The 21,808-nt window shown below is 50.0% G+C and overlaps 7 protein-coding genes across 7 annotated transcripts; 2 read left to right on the forward strand and 5 right to left on the reverse strand.

Moving 5' to 3' along the window:
- Positions 1–8: 8 nt before the first annotated feature.
- Positions 9–1,781, reverse strand: CABS01_14449 (L-amino-acid oxidase; the record flags this gene model as incomplete). The annotated part of the gene is made up of 1 exon (XM_060547788.1): positions 9–1,781. The coding sequence occupies one exon, from the start codon at positions 1,779–1,781 to the stop codon at positions 9–11; it is 1,773 nt and encodes a 590-aa protein (XP_060393297.1).
- A 1,213-nt stretch (positions 1,782–2,994) lies between these two features.
- On the reverse strand, positions 2,995–5,343 carry CABS01_14450 (MFS drug transporter; the record flags this gene model as incomplete). Its single annotated transcript, XM_060547789.1, has 9 exons — positions 2,995–3,310; positions 3,375–3,428; positions 3,490–3,555; positions 3,613–3,970; positions 4,036–4,235; positions 4,295–4,502; positions 4,662–4,882; positions 4,936–5,069; positions 5,158–5,343. The coding sequence occupies 9 exons, from the start codon at positions 5,341–5,343 to the stop codon at positions 2,995–2,997; spliced, it is 1,743 nt and encodes a 580-aa protein (XP_060393298.1).
- A 1,189-nt stretch (positions 5,344–6,532) lies between these two features.
- Positions 6,533–8,507, forward strand: CABS01_14451 (cysteine synthase A; the record flags this gene model as incomplete). The annotated part of the gene is made up of 7 exons (XM_060547790.1): positions 6,533–6,725; positions 6,794–6,986; positions 7,062–7,185; positions 7,242–7,332; positions 7,399–7,459; positions 7,511–7,871; positions 7,935–8,507. 7 exons carry the CDS (start codon positions 6,533–6,535, stop codon positions 8,505–8,507), a joined length of 1,596 nt encoding a protein of 531 aa, XP_060393299.1.
- Positions 8,508–11,164: 2,657 nt separating this feature from the next.
- CABS01_14452 (uncharacterized protein) lies at positions 11,165–13,218 on the reverse strand (the record flags this gene model as incomplete). The annotated part of the gene is made up of 9 exons (XM_060547791.1): positions 11,165–11,735; positions 11,799–12,027; positions 12,084–12,151; positions 12,217–12,310; positions 12,378–12,465; positions 12,520–12,603; positions 12,671–12,751; positions 12,808–12,909; positions 12,961–13,218. The coding sequence occupies 9 exons, from the start codon at positions 13,216–13,218 to the stop codon at positions 11,165–11,167; spliced, it is 1,575 nt and encodes a 524-aa protein (XP_060393300.1).
- A 2,566-nt stretch (positions 13,219–15,784) lies between these two features.
- CABS01_14453 (FAD binding domain-containing protein) lies at positions 15,785–17,646 on the forward strand (the record flags this gene model as incomplete). Its single annotated transcript, XM_060547792.1, has 2 exons — positions 15,785–16,388; positions 16,547–17,646. 2 exons carry the CDS (start codon positions 15,785–15,787, stop codon positions 17,644–17,646), a joined length of 1,704 nt encoding a protein of 567 aa, XP_060393301.1.
- Positions 17,647–18,151: 505 nt separating this feature from the next.
- On the reverse strand, positions 18,152–19,871 carry CABS01_14454 (uncharacterized protein; the record flags this gene model as incomplete). Its single annotated transcript, XM_060547793.1, has 5 exons — positions 18,152–18,632; positions 18,709–19,085; positions 19,163–19,357; positions 19,432–19,674; positions 19,743–19,871. The coding sequence occupies 5 exons, from the start codon at positions 19,869–19,871 to the stop codon at positions 18,152–18,154; spliced, it is 1,425 nt and encodes a 474-aa protein (XP_060393302.1).
- Positions 19,872–21,112: 1,241 nt separating this feature from the next.
- On the reverse strand, positions 21,113–21,807 carry CABS01_14455 (nitroreductase; the record flags this gene model as incomplete). The annotated part of the gene is made up of 2 exons (XM_060547794.1): positions 21,113–21,460; positions 21,523–21,807. The coding sequence occupies 2 exons, from the start codon at positions 21,805–21,807 to the stop codon at positions 21,113–21,115; spliced, it is 633 nt and encodes a 210-aa protein (XP_060393303.1).
- Position 21,808: the final 1 nt, after the last annotated feature.

The following is a 21,808-nucleotide window of genomic DNA, read 5'->3' on the forward strand; positions in this document are numbered from 1 at the left end:
ACTATATTCTACTCCATATCAATCCATCGTCCCATCCACCGTTGGTTCAGCTGCTTAGCTTCATCGACTAAACCAATCTCAAGCAATAGTTGAACGGCACCACGAACGGCAGAGTAAAGAGAGGAGCTGATCCACGCATGTGTGGGAGCCGTATGCTCACCGAGTACAATAACATTCGACTCAGTCTGATGGTATGCCGGGATGTACAACGCATGCTGAGCCACATCCGGGCGTGTCCAAGCAGTGGCGATGAATGGCTCGTCCAGCCAGCACAAGCGCTCATAGACGCCTGTGTATAGCTCTCGAACTTGCTCGCCATGTAAAGAAGCAATAGCGTCGAGGACCATACCGACGTGTTGTTCCTCGCTGAGACTGGCGAAACGGCTGCTCCAATCGCCTCCACGATAGTGCAGAATGAGACCTGGGCGCCCCGACTCGTTATGCCCGTACACTGGGTAGTAGAGAGCTCCAACAGCTGCGTCGGGAGGCGTTGAGTAACCACCAAATATGGGACGGTCACCTTTCTCCCAGAAACGTTCGCTAAAGAGCAATCCAACTTTGCAGGCGTCTTTAAAGCGGAGGCCGCGCTCAGCCATCGCCCGCGACAGCGTGGGCGAGAAAGACGGAAGGCGCATCATTCGCGTCATGGTGAAAGGCACTGCGAGCATTGTATAGTCGTAAGTTTTGCTCTGTTGAGGGCCTGGCTTCGTCTGGGTTCTGATGGAACCAACGTCGACCCAAGAGACCTTTGTGCCCGTGACCATGTTCTGGCCATCTTTGACAGCCTCAATCGCCCGGACCTGACGATTCAGGATGAGGCGGTCTTGGACGTGTGGTAGAAAAGCATCAGAGAAGCGGCTAAAACCGCCATCGACACATCGCCACTCTGTCTCGCCCAAGGTGCCCTTGCTGCCATCCTGTGCCAAGTTCGAGTTGTGATGCATCTCGTCCCAGAAGACGTCGTAATCAGTAGCACCGTGAATGGCGTCCGCTACCTCGGCGCTCGCGTTCCACACATTGCGCATCATGCTTTGCTGACTAACATCGTCGAGCCCTCTCCTCATAGCGCGCCCGTGCACTCTCCATACGTCTCTTTGGATCTCTCTGAGTGTTTCTTCGTTAAGAAGAATCTCGCTCATCTTCGCTTTGACGTCCTTGTACTCCTGTGTATTCATTGGTGCTGGCTTGCCAAGGCTCGAATTTGCAGCAATATCGGCACGAGTAGGAATGCTGCCATCGGGATGTCTGCCAGTGCCCAACGCTAGCAACTCATTAGGCGAGTGTTGGATCCAGGGGATAAAGCTGATGTTCAGGTCGGTGTGACTGTCTTCGTTCATCTCATTGAGCCAATCTGCGAGCTGGAACGTCATGGCATGATCAGAGTACTCGAGGGTCGCATTGTCACTCTTGTACTTGATCTTGTATGGAAGACGCATAGGGCCCATTTCTGCCCATTCTTGGGTGTTTCCGACGTATATAGTCCGCAAGCGTCCACCGATCTGGTGACTAGCCTCGAGTATCTCCCAGTTGTGCACACCAACACTATCGAGCATAAGGGCCGTGGCTAGGCCCGTGATACCCGCTCCGATGATGGCGACGGTGGTGTTCTTGGCTTGCTCCGCATTTTGAAGGCCAGAAGTGGCATTGATAGCGGCTACTTCCTCAAACCAAGCGCCCAGAGCGTCAAAGTCTTTTAGCAGTGGTCTTTGGGAGTCGGCGGCTGCAAGGCTTGAGCCGGCATACAGGGCAGCCAGCACGACTGAGCTTGTATGAAGGATCATCTTGGGGAATGGCTGAGCTGATAGATAGAGAATTGTGATGTTTGCGTATAGACAATATTTGTCACTCCGGGGAGACCAGCGACTTGGAAGGGCGACAATGATGAATCTTGAGATCCGGAATCGGAACTCGATGGCTTATATTTTTATTACTGGGATGTGGGACTGAATCCATCTACAAACCTTTCATCGCGCATATTGACACGTACTCAGGACTGGTGACAAAGATTGAAAAGTTTGGCCTGTATAGCTGCAAACCGAGTTCTAAGTTACCTCCGAGTCCCAGTCGGAAATTCACTGTGAATGAGTGATTAAAATTGTTGCATGTAGTCAGGTAATTGTCGAGTCCAGTGAGGCGATAGTTGAAGACGAACCTTGATGTCACGATCTTGCCTACTTTCGGGACCCTAGAAATTTGAGTACGGATGTGTACTTACAGACTAGGTACTTGCGTTGGCCCACTCGGGCGTTCCAACGGCTGGGGCTGTGTTGCATTGCATATTCCCATTTTCCACGTAAGGGAAATGCTCGGGTTCGGGTTGCATTGTAGAAACACCTCGCCGCCTCGGACAGTCGGGCCACTTCGGAGATACCATATGGCGTGTATTTAGATGACCTTGGCACCCCGGGAAGATTTAGGTTTGTGGTCCGCGGAGTGCATTAGTCTGATGGAGTACATGGCGGCTAGAATGCTTATCAATCTAATCATACATCAACAAGGATCTTGTGTCAGCAGCTTTGGGCACAGTGAAGATTTCTGGGTCTTTTTGCGATCACCAATCAAGGACAGGCGTTGCCGCATCAGCATTGGGTTTACTGTTACATGATGTAGGTAGCAGACGGTGGGATATGGCCTCATGTTCAGCCATGGTGTCACTGAACGCTAGGATTCTGCTTCCAGTCAACCCTTATCAAACCATGTAGACGCAAAGCACTTTGGCAGAATTATTTGATTTCCAAGTCAAGCTCGATCGAGTGCTACTAGTGAGCTTTGTAACAATCCGACCAAGCGCTTTCAGTCAATGTAATTCCAAAAATCAGGTCAGTCAGCTTCAGAAAGCGCTGATCTTGCCCTGTCGAGTAAAAGAAGCTGAGCCGACTCCGGCCTGCCCCGCAAGTCTTTACCAAACTCCTATTGCTGGAGGCTTTCTTTCGAATTGCCCTAGAGATGCCCTGGTTGGAGACGTAGCACACTCTTCGCCAGCCTCACCAATAATCATGGGGACTTTTCTGCATTCCCTTTGAGTTGCGCTTGATGGCCCTGCTCTTTTAATTTGTGGTCGTCAGGGCGGGCCAAATCAATGTGTGGCATCAAGAACCATGCGACGAAGAAACCTGCTGCTGCCAAGCCAGAACCAAGCTCAAAAATGACCTTGAACGATCGTTGATACGCAGGAGCGAGAACGTCGCGAATACGTTGCGCTTCTTCGTCGGAAAGCGACGACAAGTATTGCTGTGGGTTGCTGAGAAGGGAGTCTAGTCGTTCTGCACTTAGATCCAGGCCATTGACAGAGTTCTTGACAATGTTATTTCTTGGGAATGTTAGTACGTCGCTCGATAGAGCGAGTCGTGAATGCCTCTGGGAAGCCGACTTACAAAATTGTGCCGCAAATGGCGAGTCCGAATGTAGCCCCCAAGTTCCTAACAAAGCTGTGTCACTAGAGTCAGTCGCACCGTCACATTTTCAGTCCAGAGCCAAGAGATGACAAACTTGCGGAAGGATGTGACAACGGCCATGTCCTTTCTTGGGACGCCCGCCTGGATGGCTACCAGGGCACTGTCGACGTCCGCATCAGTAAACAACACGGTCATCGGGCGAAATCTAGACGCTTACGGCTGAAGAGTATTGCCCACACCCACGCCAATGAGCAGGGAATAGCCGATCTGCTTTCCTAAGCCGGAAGTTTCGTTGAGAGTGGACATGAGACCCAGACCGACCGACCAGCAGAGCCAGCCGAACAAGATGCACTCGCGGTAACGTCCCACCCAGTGGACGATGAGTCCAGAGAGAGTACTACTCGCGGTCTGAACCAGGGTGATGGGAAGAAGCATGACACCAGACCTAGTGGCCCCATAGTTGTAGACGAGCTGATAGAAAGTGGGAATGTAGTAGACCTGAACGACAAAGTTCCAGCCGTTTATGGCCATTGTAATGCATGCACCAATGGTCATTCGGGCGCGGAAGATGTCCACTATGTAAGTACGAAGGATATACGTTAGTTCTATAAGCGTAAGCAAGGGAGACGTGGGATCTTACGAGGCACGAGCGGGTATTTTGGTCCCTTCCACTGCCACAAAACAAAGATGACGCAGATGAAGGCGCCAACGATGAGGGTAGTTAGGACGGCTGCAGAGGCCCAGGGGTACTCGCCACCGCCCCAGGTTAAACCAAGCATCAAGCTCGTGGTGCCAGCCAATGCAAGAAAGATGCCTACGAAGTCAATGGCTCGTGTCTTTCTAAGTTGAGATGCATTTGGTCAGCTTGTGCGGGGTGGGTTAACAAGAAGACAACTGACACTTTCCAGTCCCCTTCGACCTTTCTGAGGGGCATGAAGAATAGTGCGCATCCCGCAGATAGCGCCGTTAGGGGCAGATTCAGACGGAAGATCCAGCGCCATGAATCGCCCCCCTTGGAGGATAGAGTGCCGCCGATGACCGGGCCTATTCCGTTGGCCAATGCAGTGACGGCGCCCTTGAGAAGCCAAGATGTTAGCAGAACAGGGGCTGTTGCAGGGGATGGGGGCGTGAGTATTCATCTACCCGGCGAGGGAAGAATATCTGATCAAATCTGATACTCTGGCAGGGAATAGAGTCTAGGGTGGAGATGTAAAAGTGGCCGGCTGGAGAAACTTGCCAAAATACCCTGATATTTCCCCCTCTCACGAAGAGGCACTACATCGCTAACGATCATCTGTGCAACTGTCATGAGTCCGCCACCGCCAAGACCCGTAAAACAGCGGAAAACAATCAGCTGTGTAGCTGTCTGGGCCAGGGAGGATGCAAGAGACCCAAGGCCAAAGATGGCCAGCCCGACCATTAGAATGACCTTACGCGACCATATGTCCGAGAGACGGCCGTACAAGAGTTGCCCGACTGTGGATGTGCTATGCAGACGTATCGATCAGGAAGAGTCGTCATCAGCCGAAACAAAACGTACATGAAATAGCCATTAGCGAGCCAGGATAGCTGTTGTCCTGCATGGAGGTAATTGCCAACAATAGACAAGCTAGCTGCCAAGGTGGTCTGGTCCATCAGTGCTACGAGATCCACGCTGGCGCATGCTAGAAAAATCTGTCCTTGTGAGTGTGTGTCACTTCATCACATCGGGGGGTAAAATCAAGATTAGAATCTGAACGTCCTTTGAGGCGGGGTGACTTACCGTGATGACCTTAACTTTGGACACATAATTTGTCTGTTCATTGAACATGTGTGTTTCCGCTCTCTTGTCTGTGGGCGTCGGCGATTCCAGCGCCGTATCTGGCGTATGGGAGCTTTCGGGGTTGCTGGCATTGATGTCCGCAGCCTCCTGAGCGGTGCTGTTCGCCGAGTTGGTGCTCTTAAACATTGTTAGAAAAGATAGCTGGTAAGATGCGCGGATCTGGGCGAAAGATGCTTCAAAAGTTCGTATCTATTCATCCATTGACTATCTGGCTACTTGTGTCTGTAGCGATATCTTGGAGCAAATTATAGCCCGGAGATTTCCTGGAGACCAACGTCAAACTCTTTCGAAAGCTTCTAATGACGTGGCAGGACATTCTGAACCTCTTGGCAGATCGTTTTGTTGCTTGGCAGTAAAGCACTCCGCAGCCGTACGCGCAGCATTGCGAATTCAGTGGTCAGGGTCAGTGGAGCAGGAAAGTGTTTGGTAATGACGTTGCGCTGGAATTGCCGGGTTTTCCTTTTTTGAGTTTGGTAGAGATCTTTACCGCTGTTCATCGGTCTTGTTGCCATTAACAGTTTAATAGATTGTGCTTGCTCCACACGCCATCCGCCGTCACAGTCTGGATGCCTACTGCGATGTGGTCTTCACTGACAGGTACGTCGCTCGATGCTAGGTCTTTACTTTATAGATCCACACCCCCAAGACTTTAATAGTTCCATGGGACGGGCCTTCAAGGTTACATGATGCAGATCATCACGTAGAACAAGCAATGGCAGGTCGCACTCGGACAAAAGAGGATCCCTTCGGTGTTATCGGACCTGGCCGTCACAACGTCTATAGGTTATAGGGGAATGTGGGGCGTCAATTCGCGACCGGGGTATGCATTTCGCGATCCCTTCGTTGACAATATCATCGTGTAAGTATGGGAAGCTTCAACATGAACCTCTCATAGCTAAGCTGACTTCCTGTCAGTTGAGTCATGACTGACCCAGTGAGCCATTTGTTTGGTGTGATCGATTTCTGACGGCGAAAATCACTCGTGAGTTCTTGTGCCCCCTGCCGCGTCCGATGGAGAGGTGTAGAGTGTAGGCGTGATGTAATATCGCCAGGCTCGGAAGCGGTCAAATGGCTCAGACAGATCGTTCATTGGTGTATTTGAGTATTTGGTCCAGCCGTGAATATGCGAGAATATCAAGGCTCGCTGCTTTAGTTGAGTACATAGAACAGTCTGCCCTGAAATATAACATCATTCCGACTGGAGCACCAAGTTGATCGGTTATCATTCCTACAGTTAAACGTTTCCCCAGCTACACATTTCCTAACAGAAACTTATCACACACTAGTTACTTCTTTTTGCAACAACAATCTCGAGATGCAGTCACGAAACAATCTCAACGTTTATAAGGGCCCTGACTCTGTTAAGGACTATTTCAATCCTGACAGGGCACCACCACTGCCTCTTGTGGAGCTTCCCAACTCCCTCAATCCTTACCGAAAAGATGGCGTCCGCATCTACGCCAAAATGATGACTATGCACCCAGCAAACAATGTCAAATCTATGCCAGGTATTCAAGTCGAGAAGAGCTTCTTACAAAAGACAAAATCAGAGGTGCTGATCTATGATTCGACGAAGCTCTCAATCTCCTGGAGCATGGAATTGCGCCCGATAAGACCAAGACGGTAGTTGAGTACAGCTCTGGGTCAACAGTCATTTCCATGGCTTTGATGTCTCGCGTTCTTTACGACTTGGGAGATGTTCACGCTTTCCTAAGCAATAAGACGACAGCAGCGAAGTTGAAATTGATGCAATTCTTTGGTCTTAATATGTAAGTTGAGCTGATTTGGCTAAGTGACATTCTTTTCTATGCACCATGATGATGCTCAATATGGCTCTGTCACAGTACTTTATTCGGCGGTCCGTCGCAACCCGAACCGAACGACGAGCGTGGCGGCATTCGAGCTGCGTACCGCTGGGCCCAGGAATCTGAATCCGTGCTCAACCCGGACCAGTATAACAACGATCTGGTGAGATTTCTGCCTAAAGTCACGGATTTTTTACAGTTGCTCATCAAGCCTTCTAGAACTGGCAATCTCACATGCGATGGACAGGTCCGCAAATTCTGGAACAACTCCCAGAAATAAGCCTCATTTGCGCAGGAATGGGAACTTCTGGTACACTCAATCTTCAAAAGCTTTGAGTTTCCTCCAACGTCACAAGACTAAGACTATGGTATCCAGGCACAATGTCAGGCTTAGGGAGCTTCTTCAAGGAGAAGAACCCATCTGTGTTCCGTTTGGGGTAAGGAATCCAATGCGCCCGCTTCATAGTGCCTTCTAACAAAATTCACAGCGTGTGCACTGCCGCAGGCGACAGAGTTCCAGGACCACGGTCCCTGGCTCTCCTAGCTCCGGTCAACTTTCCCTGGAAGTCAGCTGTGGATCATATCGAGGAGGTTGCATCTCACCCCTCATACTCGCTTTCATTGGAACTTTGCCGGAACGGCATTGTTTGCGGCCCCTCCTCCGGATTTAATCTCCAAGGACTTTATCAGTTCATTGAGAAAAGAAAGAAGGAAGGGACCTTGAGTCAGCTTGCAGGGGAAGACGGCCAGATTCACTGCGTCACTTTGTGTTGCGACCTCCCGTACCAATACATGGATGAGTATTTTGCCAAGCTGGAAGCTGAGCAGTTCCCTCCGATCAGAAACTCGGTATGCATATGTTCTTCATCATACCCGCGGTATGCTACATCCTGCTAATCCAGCAACGCCTAGGAATTGAGTGATGTTGACTTGTACCGCTATGACTCGGCCTGGGAAAAGGATCCACTAATGGCCCTCAACGACTTTTACCGTCTGGACAAGGTTCTCACCAGAGATCTCCTTTTCTTCTTGTCCAAGAGACGTTCTGATGAGCGGCAAGGCTGGGAAAGAATCATAGCTCCGTCGCCAGACACTATCGTGGTTGACTTGCGCCAACCCGAGGACTTCGACCAGTTCAGTCTCCCCGGATCTGTAAACTTCCCTCTTATTCAGTCAGGCACTCCGAGCCCCTTCACAGATCCAAAAGTGTTGGCATCGCTTTGGCGAGAGCTTGAGGCTAAGCTTAGCTCTGAGAACGAAGACATCTGCTCTCAGCTTCGGGACAAGCTTTCGCTCATCATTTGCTATGATGGGGACTCCGCCCGCGTTGCCACCAGTGTTCTCCGCGCGAAAGGATACGCTGCAGACAGTATGAACGGCGGGATTCGGGCCATGCGGAAGGTGGGCTTGCAGTTGGAGGATCCCTGCGGGAAGCCCAACTTTCCAGCTCGCCATGGGCAGTCTGTGGGATCTGTTTCCCACTAGGTACATGTACTCAAGAGGATAGATTGGAGGCTGCATGCAACACCAGTAGTATATCGTTAGATTGTTTTAGTGAACACCTGTACCAGGTTTCTGTGCCGTTTCCTTGCCTGCATTTGCTATGGGTGCCTCTCACTTGAGAGACGGTACATCCTTGGTCACCAAGTATGGAGATGTACGCGTACATGTCCAGATCCGACTTCCCCTCCATTCAATGGACGACCTTGCCAAATTGTGAACGAAGTAGTAAGTAAGCTTATTTCGTAAGAGGGTTGGAAAGCGTATGTCACGAAGTCACCAAGGTTGCTTCGGTTAAAAGGCTGAGGCGCACGCTAAGGGCTACCAAGGCTTTTTTAAATGTATGCCAATACGGCGGCGCATGCTTCTTCTTGATGCAGATGTGGAGTATCCGAAGACCCGGAGGGTTACAGCGTGGGGATCGCGTATGCAGTACCCATGAACCATGCTCGTCCAATCTTATCACGTCGAAGTACCTTACATGCATCTTATCAATCAATCAATCTGATTACATGCCTGTCAATGGCCGTCTGCTTCCTCACAACCTAACCTAACAGAGCAGACAGCTGCGAGCTCTGCTCGGCCGAGCGATTTTTGCTCGGCAACCGAGCTATCTCCTGACGAAAAGTGAGCAGATGTCACATTTGCCTGCCATTTTCATTCCAATGTTGTCGTTCCACGGAGAAGGATTATACGAGTCATCCGCCTGCGCCCTGTTTGTTGGCAGTGAATGCATCTGCCTGCACCATGAATCGTTGAAATGGTTGAGCATCTTCAAAGCGATCGAATCTCTCAACGTCAGCCAGTGGCATATAAAATGTCACTGGTTGGGTTCAATGACACGAGCTGAAGGCCCGGTGGGATACTTTTTGGCCCCATAAAAGGTGCAACTTGTGCACTCAACGCAACTTCAGTAATCAACTTGACCATCGGCTCAGTCAAACCCCAAAGGTTCGCCCTTAATTAACTCAACTTCAAGTTCAAACTTAATTAACTGATTACCTAGGCCGCATGGATTCAGGCATTTAAAAAAAAAAAAATCTAAGAGAAGAATCATTCGTCTTTGTATAAAGCGAACTACGCTTACAGCGCCTTCTGATCTTCCACGTATGATAACTTAATCAATCGCCTTGGATAATTATTAAAACCTGCTCTTGATGTACCTGAGCTCGAGGCGAAAGCTGCGTTGGATATGTCTAATGCAGCGCTGTGGATAGCCCTGCAGCTCGGAAATGTACCAGTCTGTGGTCGTCACACACTGGGTGCGAGATTCGTCCCTACCTTACCTTACCCTACCTTGGTGTAAACCCTACCCGCCCTCGCAATGGTGAACCCAATCTTGTGACCTCACGCCAACTCAGAAGTCATTTTGTATCACTTTCCCAAGATTCATCGCTCGTAGGCCTACTACATGTTGGAAATTCTTGAAAACTCCAGTCTATATCATCATCTTCATGTAAATAGCATATGGAGGTACCTGAGCAGCTGGCGTTGAGAACGAGAGCAGCTTGAACAAATCGTAGCACATCTGTGTCATGTTAGAAACTCACAGTCACTTTAAGACAAGAAAATCTCGTGAAGAAGGTGATCGTCCCATGCATTTTGCCACTTCACCGAGAGGTTATGAATGCATCCAGGGTAACTCGGAGGAGGGCAATCCCTGTGCCCACCTTCACAGCACAGTGATACAGGACTAATCCCTCCAATTTTGCACACCAGAGGACTATCACTGGGAGCATTTCCAGGCAATAGGAAACGCAACAGCACTGCCAAGTAGTATGGAGGTCTGTCCAAAATCGGTAAGACCTGCCGACAAAAAGTAAGTGGTTCTTGACCACGGTGTGACATGTTAGATGGAGCAGGTTCCTGAAAGAAGCTGATTGAGCTGTCAGTCATGCTTGGACCTGTAAGTTGGACCGCTGATGTTGCTTCCGGCATCGAAGCTATAACTCTGGCATTACTATTGCATATGTCCGCGGATGCGCACAGGCTGGGTGCCAGGACTAATATGCCCTGGCGTTGAGACATGTGATCATACGAGGCCTTGGAGGGATCAAAAAGGTCTGTGGTCTCAAAACAACACGGTCAAGAAATCACGCTTCTCATTTGTGCATCTATTCGCAGTGAAACCGTTACTGTCAACCTATGCATGGACATGATTGCAGTCGTCTGTCTTATCGGGGCGTGAAGCCGCCCCACTCTCTTTTCGCAACTGCTCGGCTCTCCGAGCTGCTGCGGAAATCCGAGGTGTGAATATCAGGGGCATGGCTCATCGTGACCGCGCCTGTATCCTTTGAATTTGAACAGATTGCTGGGCCGAGGTAGCAACAATCGCCGCAAAAAGTCATTCATGCGCCGTCGCTCTCTCTCCCGGAAAGAAATTACTGGCATGATTCACAGGCTTCTGCACGAGCTTTCGGAGGCCCTGAACTACCAGATCCACAAGCAGCCTGTGAACATAAGAAAGCCGGCAACATGCTCGACATCATAAACTTCAGCCCAGCATGGCCAAAAGAGTGTTAATATATATACATACATACTTTACATATACGTTGATACTACCTCGTGCTACCTTGAACCTGATCATATCATGCCCAGGGCCTAGTCGAGCGGGCTGCAGGCACAAAGTGCCTGACACTCGCCTAAGTGTGCACCTTCGGTGTCTTGAAGTCAGCATCGATGTCAACATCATCCAAAATGACCTCGTTGGTTTTGTGGGCGGCGAGACGCCTCTTTCTCAGATGACGGGTCTGCCTCTCCGTTTCCCTTGTAATCCACCAGGTCCAGCAGATGGCGAGGATGCATGCGCCAGTCATGCCCATGGCCACCGCGAACGACACTGTATACTCGGGTGCGTACTTGGAGCGAAAGATCTGGGGACCAACAATAGTACCAATCCCGCCAAGGGCGTTGACCCATGCGATGGCAAAGGCCGAACCCGTTGCCCTGAACGTCGTCTGAAGACGCCATGGCCACATGGTAGCGAACCAGGCCAGCGAGACACCCGCAGCAATCAGCGTGGCAGCATACACGCCTCCGTTGTTCGGGTATGCGACCATAACGCCGTAGCACGCTAAATTAGAGACCAGGTACACCAGTGCCACAAGGGGGTACGGCACAGCCAACGAGTTGGTCAAGTAACCGCTGATAGCAATGAGGATGATAGCCAGAACTGAGGATGGGATGGTGAGCAGTTGGCTTTCGGCGATGGAACTGTCAAACATGAGTTAGGACTATGCACTACGGGCATTTGCTGCGGCATCGATTGTCACTCACGCAAGTCCCAGGCTGGCGACAATGGTGGGTAAGTAGAACGAAAGACCGGTGCTACCAATCGTCTTAGTGGCCCAGATGAACGCGAACCACCAGAGGCGCTGGTCTTTCATGGTATCCCATATCTCGCTCGCCTTGAAATTGCTTTCGGAAGAGCGAGGGGCATTTGGTGGTAGGCGAGCTTGGAGGAACCGCTTTTCCTTGTCGGACAACCATTTGGCCTGCGCGGGAACTGAATACCGGTCTCATTAGAAATCATTCAGATATGGTTGAGCTTAACGGTCTTACAATCAGGGAAGATGAAGAGAAGCAAAATGCCGAAGCCAATCGTAATCACACCCTCAACTAGGAAGAACCTACAAGTCCAGTTAGCGATGGGCCAGGGGCTGGAGGCAGCCAATGTGAGGAAAAGCAAACCAACCATTGCCAGCCAGACAGGCCATGTCGCCCATTCATACCGCTGAACCCATAGGCCAGAACAGCACTAACAATGTTGGCGAAGAATTCGAACGAGTCTATTGTTACTTCAGTGGCCTATTCTATTCACAGCCCTAGAGTATTATGGAGAGGAGGATCACGTACAGAAAATCAAGAGCCGAGGAGTCATCTCATCGGCGCGGTACCAGTAGCTCATCTGCAGAATAATACCTGGAAACATGCCAGACTCGGCCTGTTGGGTGGTCAGTATCGTTGATCATGTGGACCCACATCGGTGGCAGCTCACAAGACCAAGGAAGAAGCGGGCGGTTAGGAGGCCAGCACTAGATGTAACGGCAGCGTGGCAAGCCAACACAATGCCCCAAGTTACCTATGGAGATCAGCAAGTCGTGCTATTGCCAGGTTGTAGGCAAGATGCTCCTCGGTGCGGGGCTTACCATGATGCGCGACTGGAATCGTGAGGGGAGCATCTTTTTCACGACCATGTTGGTGGGAATCTCGCAAATCATGAACGGAATCTGTGAATTATGTTGGCCTTGACCACGATTTAGTATATCAGCTTCAAAGCACTCACGTTGTAAATCGTGCTGACCCAGTTATAGTCATCGGCTGTCATTTTGAGCTGCGTCATGATGTTCCGGGGAGTGCCCTTGTTCATGATTCTGGCATTTGCAACCTGCTATGCGTCAGTTCTGCCGCTCCTAATGAGGTGATAGGTGATTCTGACATTATTCGAATCGACATTTTTGATCATGAAGATAATAGCGCACAAGATCATCAAGCGGAAGTCGACGCGGCGCAAGAGTTTCTTCTCTTCTTGGGCAGAGAGAAGGGCACGGTCCTTCATGCGCTGCTCATGATCATCCCCAGAGATGTCATCCACAGCCTCACTAGTGAGGAGGGCGTTCCTTGGCTTGACGCCCGGTTCAGCTCTAGTGGTAGCCTCATGGACTGCAGCTTCATTGTCGGTAGCATGGGCCGCCATGGTAAAAATTCGAGATGATATGGAAAACGATGTTTGACAGCGTAAGGCATGTCAGCAAACTAGCTGTCGAAGAAAAACGCACCTCCTTTATAGCTAGCCTGCCGCCCGTTGGCAGTATCCAATCGAGTTTCTGCTAGTCCTAGGTGTCCGGTCCTCTAGAGCATCGCCTCCACAGCTGCTTAAAGGCACAGCAGCCAACGCCCTTCAGCCTGCTATAAAATGCCTCACCTCCAGGGTCGTGCAGTTTCTTGCTTGTAAGTTAACGGGAAACCCTCGTCCAGTTCTGTCTAGGTAAACGGCCTATCACGTCAGTACCCAAGGTCCTAGAAGCCGTCGAGTATCCTGCCCCACACTATTACCCTGATCATTCACTTCCGACTGTACAAGCGAGGTACAAGGTCCGTCGTGAGCAGAACAGGGCAGCCGACTGTACCACGAAATAGAAGTCTCAGCAATGCATGCCTCAAACACCATTCCTCCCTATTCTACAAGATATAAGGTAATTAGGCCAGTCATCGTCCCGGATGGCTGGGTCAAGTCCTAATATCTTGAGCTTCATTGTCTTCATACCTAGGTAGGTCATACTAGACAGACAGAGCTCATTCAGCCTGGATAGTACTCTGTACATGAACAGCCCGTCCGATCCCAGCGAATTGCCTCTGGCTGCCCATATGATCCACCAGTGTCACTCATTGTCCAGGGTTGATCGACTTGAGTGGACCTAAGTCCCACAAGCCGTTTTGACCTAGTGCTTAGCTTGACTTGCAGGGATCAGCATGGGGCTTAAGTTTAGACTCACATCCCCACAACCCCCTGGCAGGAGCAGGTACCACAGGATCAGGTACTACTACGTATGTAAGTGCCCTTTCTAAGAACAGGGATAGGACGCCAACTCCTTGAGCCGGCAGGTGGACTAGGAATGAGTCTTACTGAGTTTTACCCCCCTGGCTTAGTAGTACGTACATAATTAACCTTGATGGTCCTCAAGGCCCCTCCAACCTGACGTTCTTTGGTATCATCACGCCAGCGCCGGTCTGGGTTGGGGTCGATGTACACTGAAAAGCTTCTTTACCGTTCGGAAAACCAGAGCATGCGTTGGCGGCCGAACAATGCAGCGGACTGACTGTCGGACTGGAAGTTCAACACGACTACGAGTCAGGGCAGTCGCAGGGGTTACCAACGGTCACTTGATCAACTTCCCAATGCCCTCTCTTCTTCCCTTGCACACAATCTCAATAGTAACAATTGACCTTTCGCCACTCCACGAATCAACCGGTTCGAGCCATTGAGGGTACCTTGTGATACGTATATCAATGTTGGCAGCGACTTGGTTCTGTGCCTGCTTCTATCAACGACATGACTCCCCATACGTGTGAGTCTGCGACGTCAGTGTGAATCGGAACATGACGAGCCTGAGAAGCGTGGCCGCTATCGGGGGAAGCAAGCCTCACGGCTTGTCAGAGACTCACGAGAGATGAATTCTTTAGAGTATCTACTCGCCAGCAGAGACAGAGCTTATTGGCATTATGCCGTCCAGTGTAATCAGCAGGAAACTGAAAACTGTCGATGCATTCGATGACAGCCTCGGGTATCGACTTCGGCTTGGCCACTGAAAATGAGAACGACTTTGTCCCTTCCGCAACCGACCAAAGGAGAGTCTGGCTAGGCGCAAAAGATTCAAATTATCACAAACAAAGCAATTGATTCATGAGATTCCTAAATATAGAGAAGTGACGCGTTTTCCAAAAGCCTAGGGTTGACTTAGGCTTTTGACAGGAGTACTGATGCGATAGCCCATGACTCCAGGAAATACTGTGCCAAGGTGTTGAGAACACCTGCTTCAGAGATTGGTGAATGATTACGAGGTCACTCTGGGATAATGGAAATATTGAATGTACTGAGAAGCCGGTTGTATTCAAAGAAGGATGGATTAGCACCAAAATAGGATCACACTTGTGGGTGTGAGCACGGCTACGGCTAGCGCATTCTCGGGCTTAGGCTTCGGCTTCGGGCTCGGGGTCCACTTCTCGTCGGCCTATGTGGGGCCGGGTGAAGATAGCCGGGCCGCGTCGAGCGGGGCGTTTGGTCTCACCTTAGACAACCTACGAGTATGCGCCACTTTGATTTGAGCACGGTAAGAAACTGCAGAAACCATTTTCCTATTGCAAGTCAGCTGCACAGTGAGCGAGTGTGGAGTGACGGCAATCCTTCGGTGAGAATTACCTATCAAGTAACACATGGATCGGCTCTGCCGCCACCCAAGACCCTAAAAAACCTAAGCCGGGGCTTAGAATAGTATATTGCATGTCCTTAATCATTAGAGCCACTTATCTAAGCTACACAATATCCAGTCCGGCATCTGGCTAAGGTCTTAATGGAGACAGGCCACTCTTCTGCATTCGATGGTGGTCTGAGTCTTATATGTAGGTCCATCTTATGGTCCCTCCGCCTACCTATGTGCATGAATTGCGTGTGTTGGAATAACTACAGCCAGTCCTCCAAGAGACATTAAGACGTTTGCAAGAAATAGATCTCAACAGACACGCCGAATTGCAGCAAAGAGATCATGGTCTCGAACGAACCGACGCCAAAACCTGACATGGAGCTGCTGCCCAGGGGAGTCGTTGTCATTGCGGGAGGTGGACCAATCGGTCTGCTACTTGCGCGAGTTCTCTCCTTCTATGGTGTGAAGTCGAAACTGTTCGAACGCAATAAGACCACCACCAAGTGGCCCAAAATGGACCTGACCAACGCTCGATCAATGGAGATATTTCACAAGCTGGGCCTCGCCGATGACCTCCGAAAGCAAGGCGTACCGCCGGGTATCGATCAGAATGTCATCATATCCACTGGGCTCTCTGCTGAAAAGCCGCTCACGCAGTGGGACCTCCCAGGAGTAGACAAATTCAGATCTCAAATCCAGAACACAAATAACGGCACACAGCCCCAAGAGCCCTGGCAGAGAGTGTCTCAAGCCATCTTTGAAAGATGGCTGAAGAACATCTGCGACGACGATCCTCTTATTGACCTCAACTATGGCTTCAAGGTTGAACACGTTGAAGAGCAAGAGGACTTCGCACACATGACAATCACAGACATGAATACCGGAGAGAGAACCGTTCTAAGATCCGACCATGTCGTGGGATGCGACGGCGCCTCTAGTCGAACGCGTACGTCATTGTCGATTCCTCTCGACGGAGGCCCAATGTGAGTTTTGACCAGTAAGGTATGGCAAATATTGATCAAACTCTAATAACCTTTTCCAGACCCTCTTGTGCCTTACTAGTTCATTTCAAGTCTCATGATCTAACAAAACTACACAAACAAGGGAGGTTCTGGCATATCTTCCTTCTCGGCCAGTCAGGCAATTTTGAAGGGGCCATCATCTCGCAAGACGAGAAAGATACCTGGACGACCCATCTGTTCCTGCCCCTTGATGCTGAGCCCGAAAAGATCGAATCTCGCGATGCGGTCTACCGTGTCCTTGGAGGGCTTTACGAGCCGTACAAATTCCAGATCGACGAGATTCTGGTGCGCTCCATCTGGAGGCCAAATGTCGCCGTGACACGCCAATGGAGAAGCAGCGAAGGGCATGTGTTCCTTGCCGGCGACTCGGCACACCAGAATATTCCCACCGGGGGGTATGGGATGAACATGGGTATTGGGGATGCCTTCGACCTCGGATGGAAGCTCGCCTCAGTCATCAATGGTGAGGGCGGGCCAGAGCTCCTCAGGTCGTATGAGCTAGAGCGCAAGCCAGTAGCCCTCAAAAATGTGGAGCGGTCCCATGATCACTTCAAAGTTCACAATGAGTTGCAGACGCTGCTCGGCGGCGGTGACCCTCGTCGCGTCGATACCGACACAAAAGAAGCACATCTGCTCAGACAGCGTGTTGACGAATTCTATCAAAGGCACGATGGAGAAAACAGGGGCCTTGGAATTGAGATGGGATACCGGTACAACTCACACATTATTGTACATCAAGAAGACGACGGCAGCGAGCCTCCCTCGGATCCGCGTTGTTACACGCCAACAACATGGCCCGGTGGTCGACCTCCCCACATTTTTCTTTCCGATGGCACCGCTATATTTGACAGGTTTGGCAAACACTGGTCACTTCTTTGCTTCACGGATACTGATGTGGGACAATGTCATCTTATCCAAGCCGCGAACGATTTGGGCTTGAGTCTGTCGCTGATCAATCTTCCAGGAGAGGCGCAAGCTAGAACCTTGTATGAGCGAAACCTGGTTCTAATTCGCCCAGACCAGCATGTCGCCTGGAGAGCTGAGACAGTGAACTCACCGGCGATCGCAGATACTGTTCTACGGACTGTCTCTGGGCACATGACTACGGAGGTGAAGAATCCGGTCATCGGGGATGCAAAGCCTGGAATAGAAGTGCCTGCTGAATCGGGGGTGAAGGCATAGCGCATTCCCAACAAAGTTAGCGCAGAGGCGACGCCATAAATGAATGCTCAGGAAAACCTCACTTTTTGATAGTAAAGTTGCAATTTGCATTAATCCATCCATCTTTGACCTTGTAGTCTTTTGTCTCGGCCTCCTTGCCTTATCCTCATAACCTCAAATATTTCTTAGTATGCGTCCTTAATCTAGAACATGCCCTCATATCACTGGTTCCTTCTGGGTTCCAGAGTTAGCATGAGACATTGACTAATTTCGTGCTTCATGAAATCACAATCTCAGTATTGGGGAAATTAATATTGCCCGCCATGTAGATTATTTTCTTGAACTATAAATTCCGTCTAGCTTTGACCATATGTTTCTCAATGATAACTTCTCAAATGATATGTCTTCATTTCTTTCCCATTCAATCTCACTCAGCTTCAATCAGGGCACAAACATCCAGGAAATTCGAAGTTTATACATCCCTGAATTAAACTGATTTGCCTATCTCAAGTCATACTACAAGTAGCTACATGTCGTCGGAGTGTTCATAGTTGCTGTCTGGTATCCATGTACTGAAGGCCATGCCCTCTGGGACCTGCTTCCATTGCATGGTGACCGGGTCCAGCAACTGCTTACACTTCTCAGCAGCGTGTCTTATGATAGTGGCCTTCCCCGCCGACCGAGGCTTGATTCGGGCGGGATATTCAGATGGCTGCACAGTAATGCCACCGACGAGGTCCTCGGTGTCGTATTTCACCGTATTACCTCGAATATCTAGGGCAGGCGAGAAGTCGAATGCCCATAAGAGCCTCGACATGCCCAGAAATAGGGATCTTTCAGCGATATGAATGCCCTGGCAAAGGCGTCGTCCCGCGCCGAAGACAAAATTGTCACGCTTCTTCGTGTCTCCCATGGCGGATTGGTAGAGTGTCGTGTGATCGTCCTTGAAGCGCTCGGGTTCAAATACGCGGGGATTTGGTGAGCGCTCTTCATCCATATGAATGGCCCTGTGTTGCGCCAAGGCATTAGACTTGCCACTTCGACAAGGGGGCTGGTACGTGACTTCTACAAGGATTGACTCACCACACATTGTTAATCACAGTCGCGCCTTTCGGGATGTTGTAACCCATGTAAACGTCATCCCTAAATGCTGCATGAGGTACACCAAGGAAAACAGTCGGCATCCACCGCAGGCTCTCCTTGATGCAGCAGCGGATATAAGGCAGATTCTGGTAGTCATCGACGGTGGGTAGACGGTCATGACCAACCACGCGATCAATCTCCTCCTGGGCCTTTCTCTGTACTTCTGGCCAGACGATAATGGCCTGAATGAAACCATAGAGAGTTCCTGCCGTTGTGTCTGAGCCTGCTTCGAGCAGCGAGCCGCTGATATAAGCAGCAGCATCGTCGCTAAAGCCCTCTTGCGTCTGAGCGCGATATATATCGTTGCAGAAGCAGGGCTGTTGAGTCACTTGTCAAAAAGGGGTCCCAGCACGAATCCCTTGGTCCCGAGTCATAGACTAGGTAGGGCACTCACCAGTCCTGTTCCGTCGTCGAGCGCTGTCTTCGACATCATCCAATGTCGGAGATAGTTCTGGCTCTCTATCTTGTACAGTTGCTTGGCGTATCTAACGTTCGGTGCAATAGAACTAGGCAAGCTTTGAATGAAAGGATAGATGTCTGCCAACTGGGCGCTAGAGCTTCCGGACAACTTGCCCCAGTTCTCGAAACTCTACGTCATCAATAGTCAGTTTTGCGCAGAATTACTTTTTGTTAACATCAGCTGTGATGAGAAGACTTGATTACCTCGAACAACTGCAGAAGCTTTGGGTCATGATTATCAGTACAGCGATAACCGTATATCATTTGTGTAGAAAGAGAGTAGGTAAATCTTCTGATGTGCTGGAGAAAATCGGAAGGAGTTTCCAAGAGGTCATTCAAAAGAATCTTGTTTTCGAGGTCCTGGTAAGGGACGTAAGTGACAGCAGCCTTGATGTTCAAGATGTTGTGCACCATGCGATGGATCATGCGCCAGTTGTCTCCGTATCTCTGAAAATTGTCAGCTTGCTGGTTCCCTTCTGTACCTTTGTCATTTGTCCCATCTGTCGTCGACTTACCATCACAACAAGGCGGAGATCGCCGCTGGCTACTTTCTGGCCGATAAACATATCTGGCCGATCAGAGTAATTGCCGCTCCTCTTGTCCAACACTTCTTTGACAGTTGTATCTGATGATAGGACGATCATGACTTTTGTGCCGAGTATCAATGAGTAAATTGGCCTACCGCTCCATCCAGTCAACATTTATACTTTCACTTCCCTCGGCTCTTTTTCTGCTGTGTTCCTTGAATTATTCTTCTGAAAGGTAAATATGAAGTCTTACCCATATTCTTTGGCCCATTTCTGCAGCTGGAGATGTGGCCTCAACTTCGGCATCTATGTCCATGCTATTAGTAAAACCGCTGTCTCAGTGTGGTTGACTGGTTCACGAACGAGATGCAAATTGCCTAGCACTGGCAATGTTGGTGGACCGGGCGGATAGCCGGGTGGCCTATATCCCACTTTGCTTACTTTCCAAAGAAGGAACAAAACAGTAGCGGCCAGGAAAAGAATTGTGTTGAGAAGACGGAACATTGCGATTGCAAAGCTAAGTTATCAGGATTCTTCTCGTTTCAAGGCGAAGGTAAATGGACCATCAAGTTTCTGGGTCCGGTTAAACAGAACAATTAAGAGAATTTCATTCATTACTTTTTAATCACCTCTTGAAACTATAGATCACTATCTTATATTATATAGAAGATCTTCAGCAGACTCCCTGGTCACACAAATGTCTTCGTTTCACCTGTAAGAGTCACCAAGCACTTGGGCGTCGTGAGGATTGGATCGCGGGGTACATTAGCTTGTGTCTAGCTAGGGGCCTAGCATGGTGTAACGGAGGGGGACAGAATCTAGGGCGAACAAGCCTGACACTGATAATTCGGCTGAGACAGTGATGGGCTGTGTGGTTTCCGTGGAATTGCAGTAACAGTCACTCAAGCCGCCTACCCCGAATCCCGCGAAGCCGAGGCCGATGCCACCCTGTCTTCTTCCAGTTCGGCCTCGGGCTCGGTCTTCCAAGGCGCCTATTTGCTGTCAAACTTCTCAGCGCAACATTTCTATTCATAATTGTCACACCGGTATCCAATAAAGGTGCCATGGTCTATTGGACAATGTACAGCGAGCGGCTCTTAGCCCGATTGCCTTGCATATTACTGCGTATATGAAGTCCCTTATTTCAATCCTGAAGTTGATACAGTTTATCATCTAATAGCAAGAAATCTAAATAATCAGCTGAGAGACAACAAGTATATTAAGGAGAAGGTCGAGGTCGGGTTGTATCGGTACGCTGAGGGAAGCGCTGCTTCAAACTTCTGGGTCTTATTTTGTTTTGAAAATTCACAAACGGTCTAAACAGCCTTATAGCTTATGTTCATGGACCCCAGTTTGTCCTAGACTCCTGTATCTGCGCCAAAGACCTTCAATTTATCATCTAATGGCTTCTGCTCCCCCAGCGCCGGACTAGGGCCGATCCGCTCGCCAAACACAAGCTGAGCCGTCAGCCGCCAGTTAGGTGGCAGAGACCAGGCTGCGGCTACCAATCCATCAATCAGGGGTTTGTAATGCTGTTGGTAGGCGCCGAGCCCTTCGGCTGACAGCGCCGTCCAAATGGTCTGCTGCAACATGGCATTCGACTGCGCCGCCCAGACGGGAACTGGTCTGAATAAGTTGGAAACTTTCTGGCGAAACTTTGGACTATGTCGCCGTCCACAAAGAACATAACCTTCGTTGAAGTGCGTCTGCATGTCTAGATCACGCTGGTGAATTTGAATGTGGAGGATGGACTGATTGAGTGACATACAGTTCCGGCAGCGGCCTTGAATCCGGCTGTCTTTTGGCTCGTAGATACCCATTGATCCGTAGTGACTTGGGCCTTGAGCACGTTAGTCACAATATCCAACAGCCTGTCATGCTCGGAGCCGAAGAGCACGACCGCGCGGTTGGATTGCGAATTGAATGAACTAGCAACCGACTGCATAGCATGACCGACCATGGCCTTCACTTTGCCTTGATTGATGGTCAGGTGTTTTCCCAGGGCGTACCAGGATCGGTGGGTCGCGATGGTGTCAAGGAAAGGGGTCGTCATG

This window comes from Colletotrichum abscissum (assembly GCF_030869225.1).
Source record: "Colletotrichum abscissum strain IMI 504890 chromosome Unknown Scaffold_54.1, whole genome shotgun sequence".
Classification (NCBI taxonomy): Eukaryota; Fungi; Ascomycota; class Sordariomycetes; order Glomerellales; family Glomerellaceae; genus Colletotrichum; species Colletotrichum abscissum.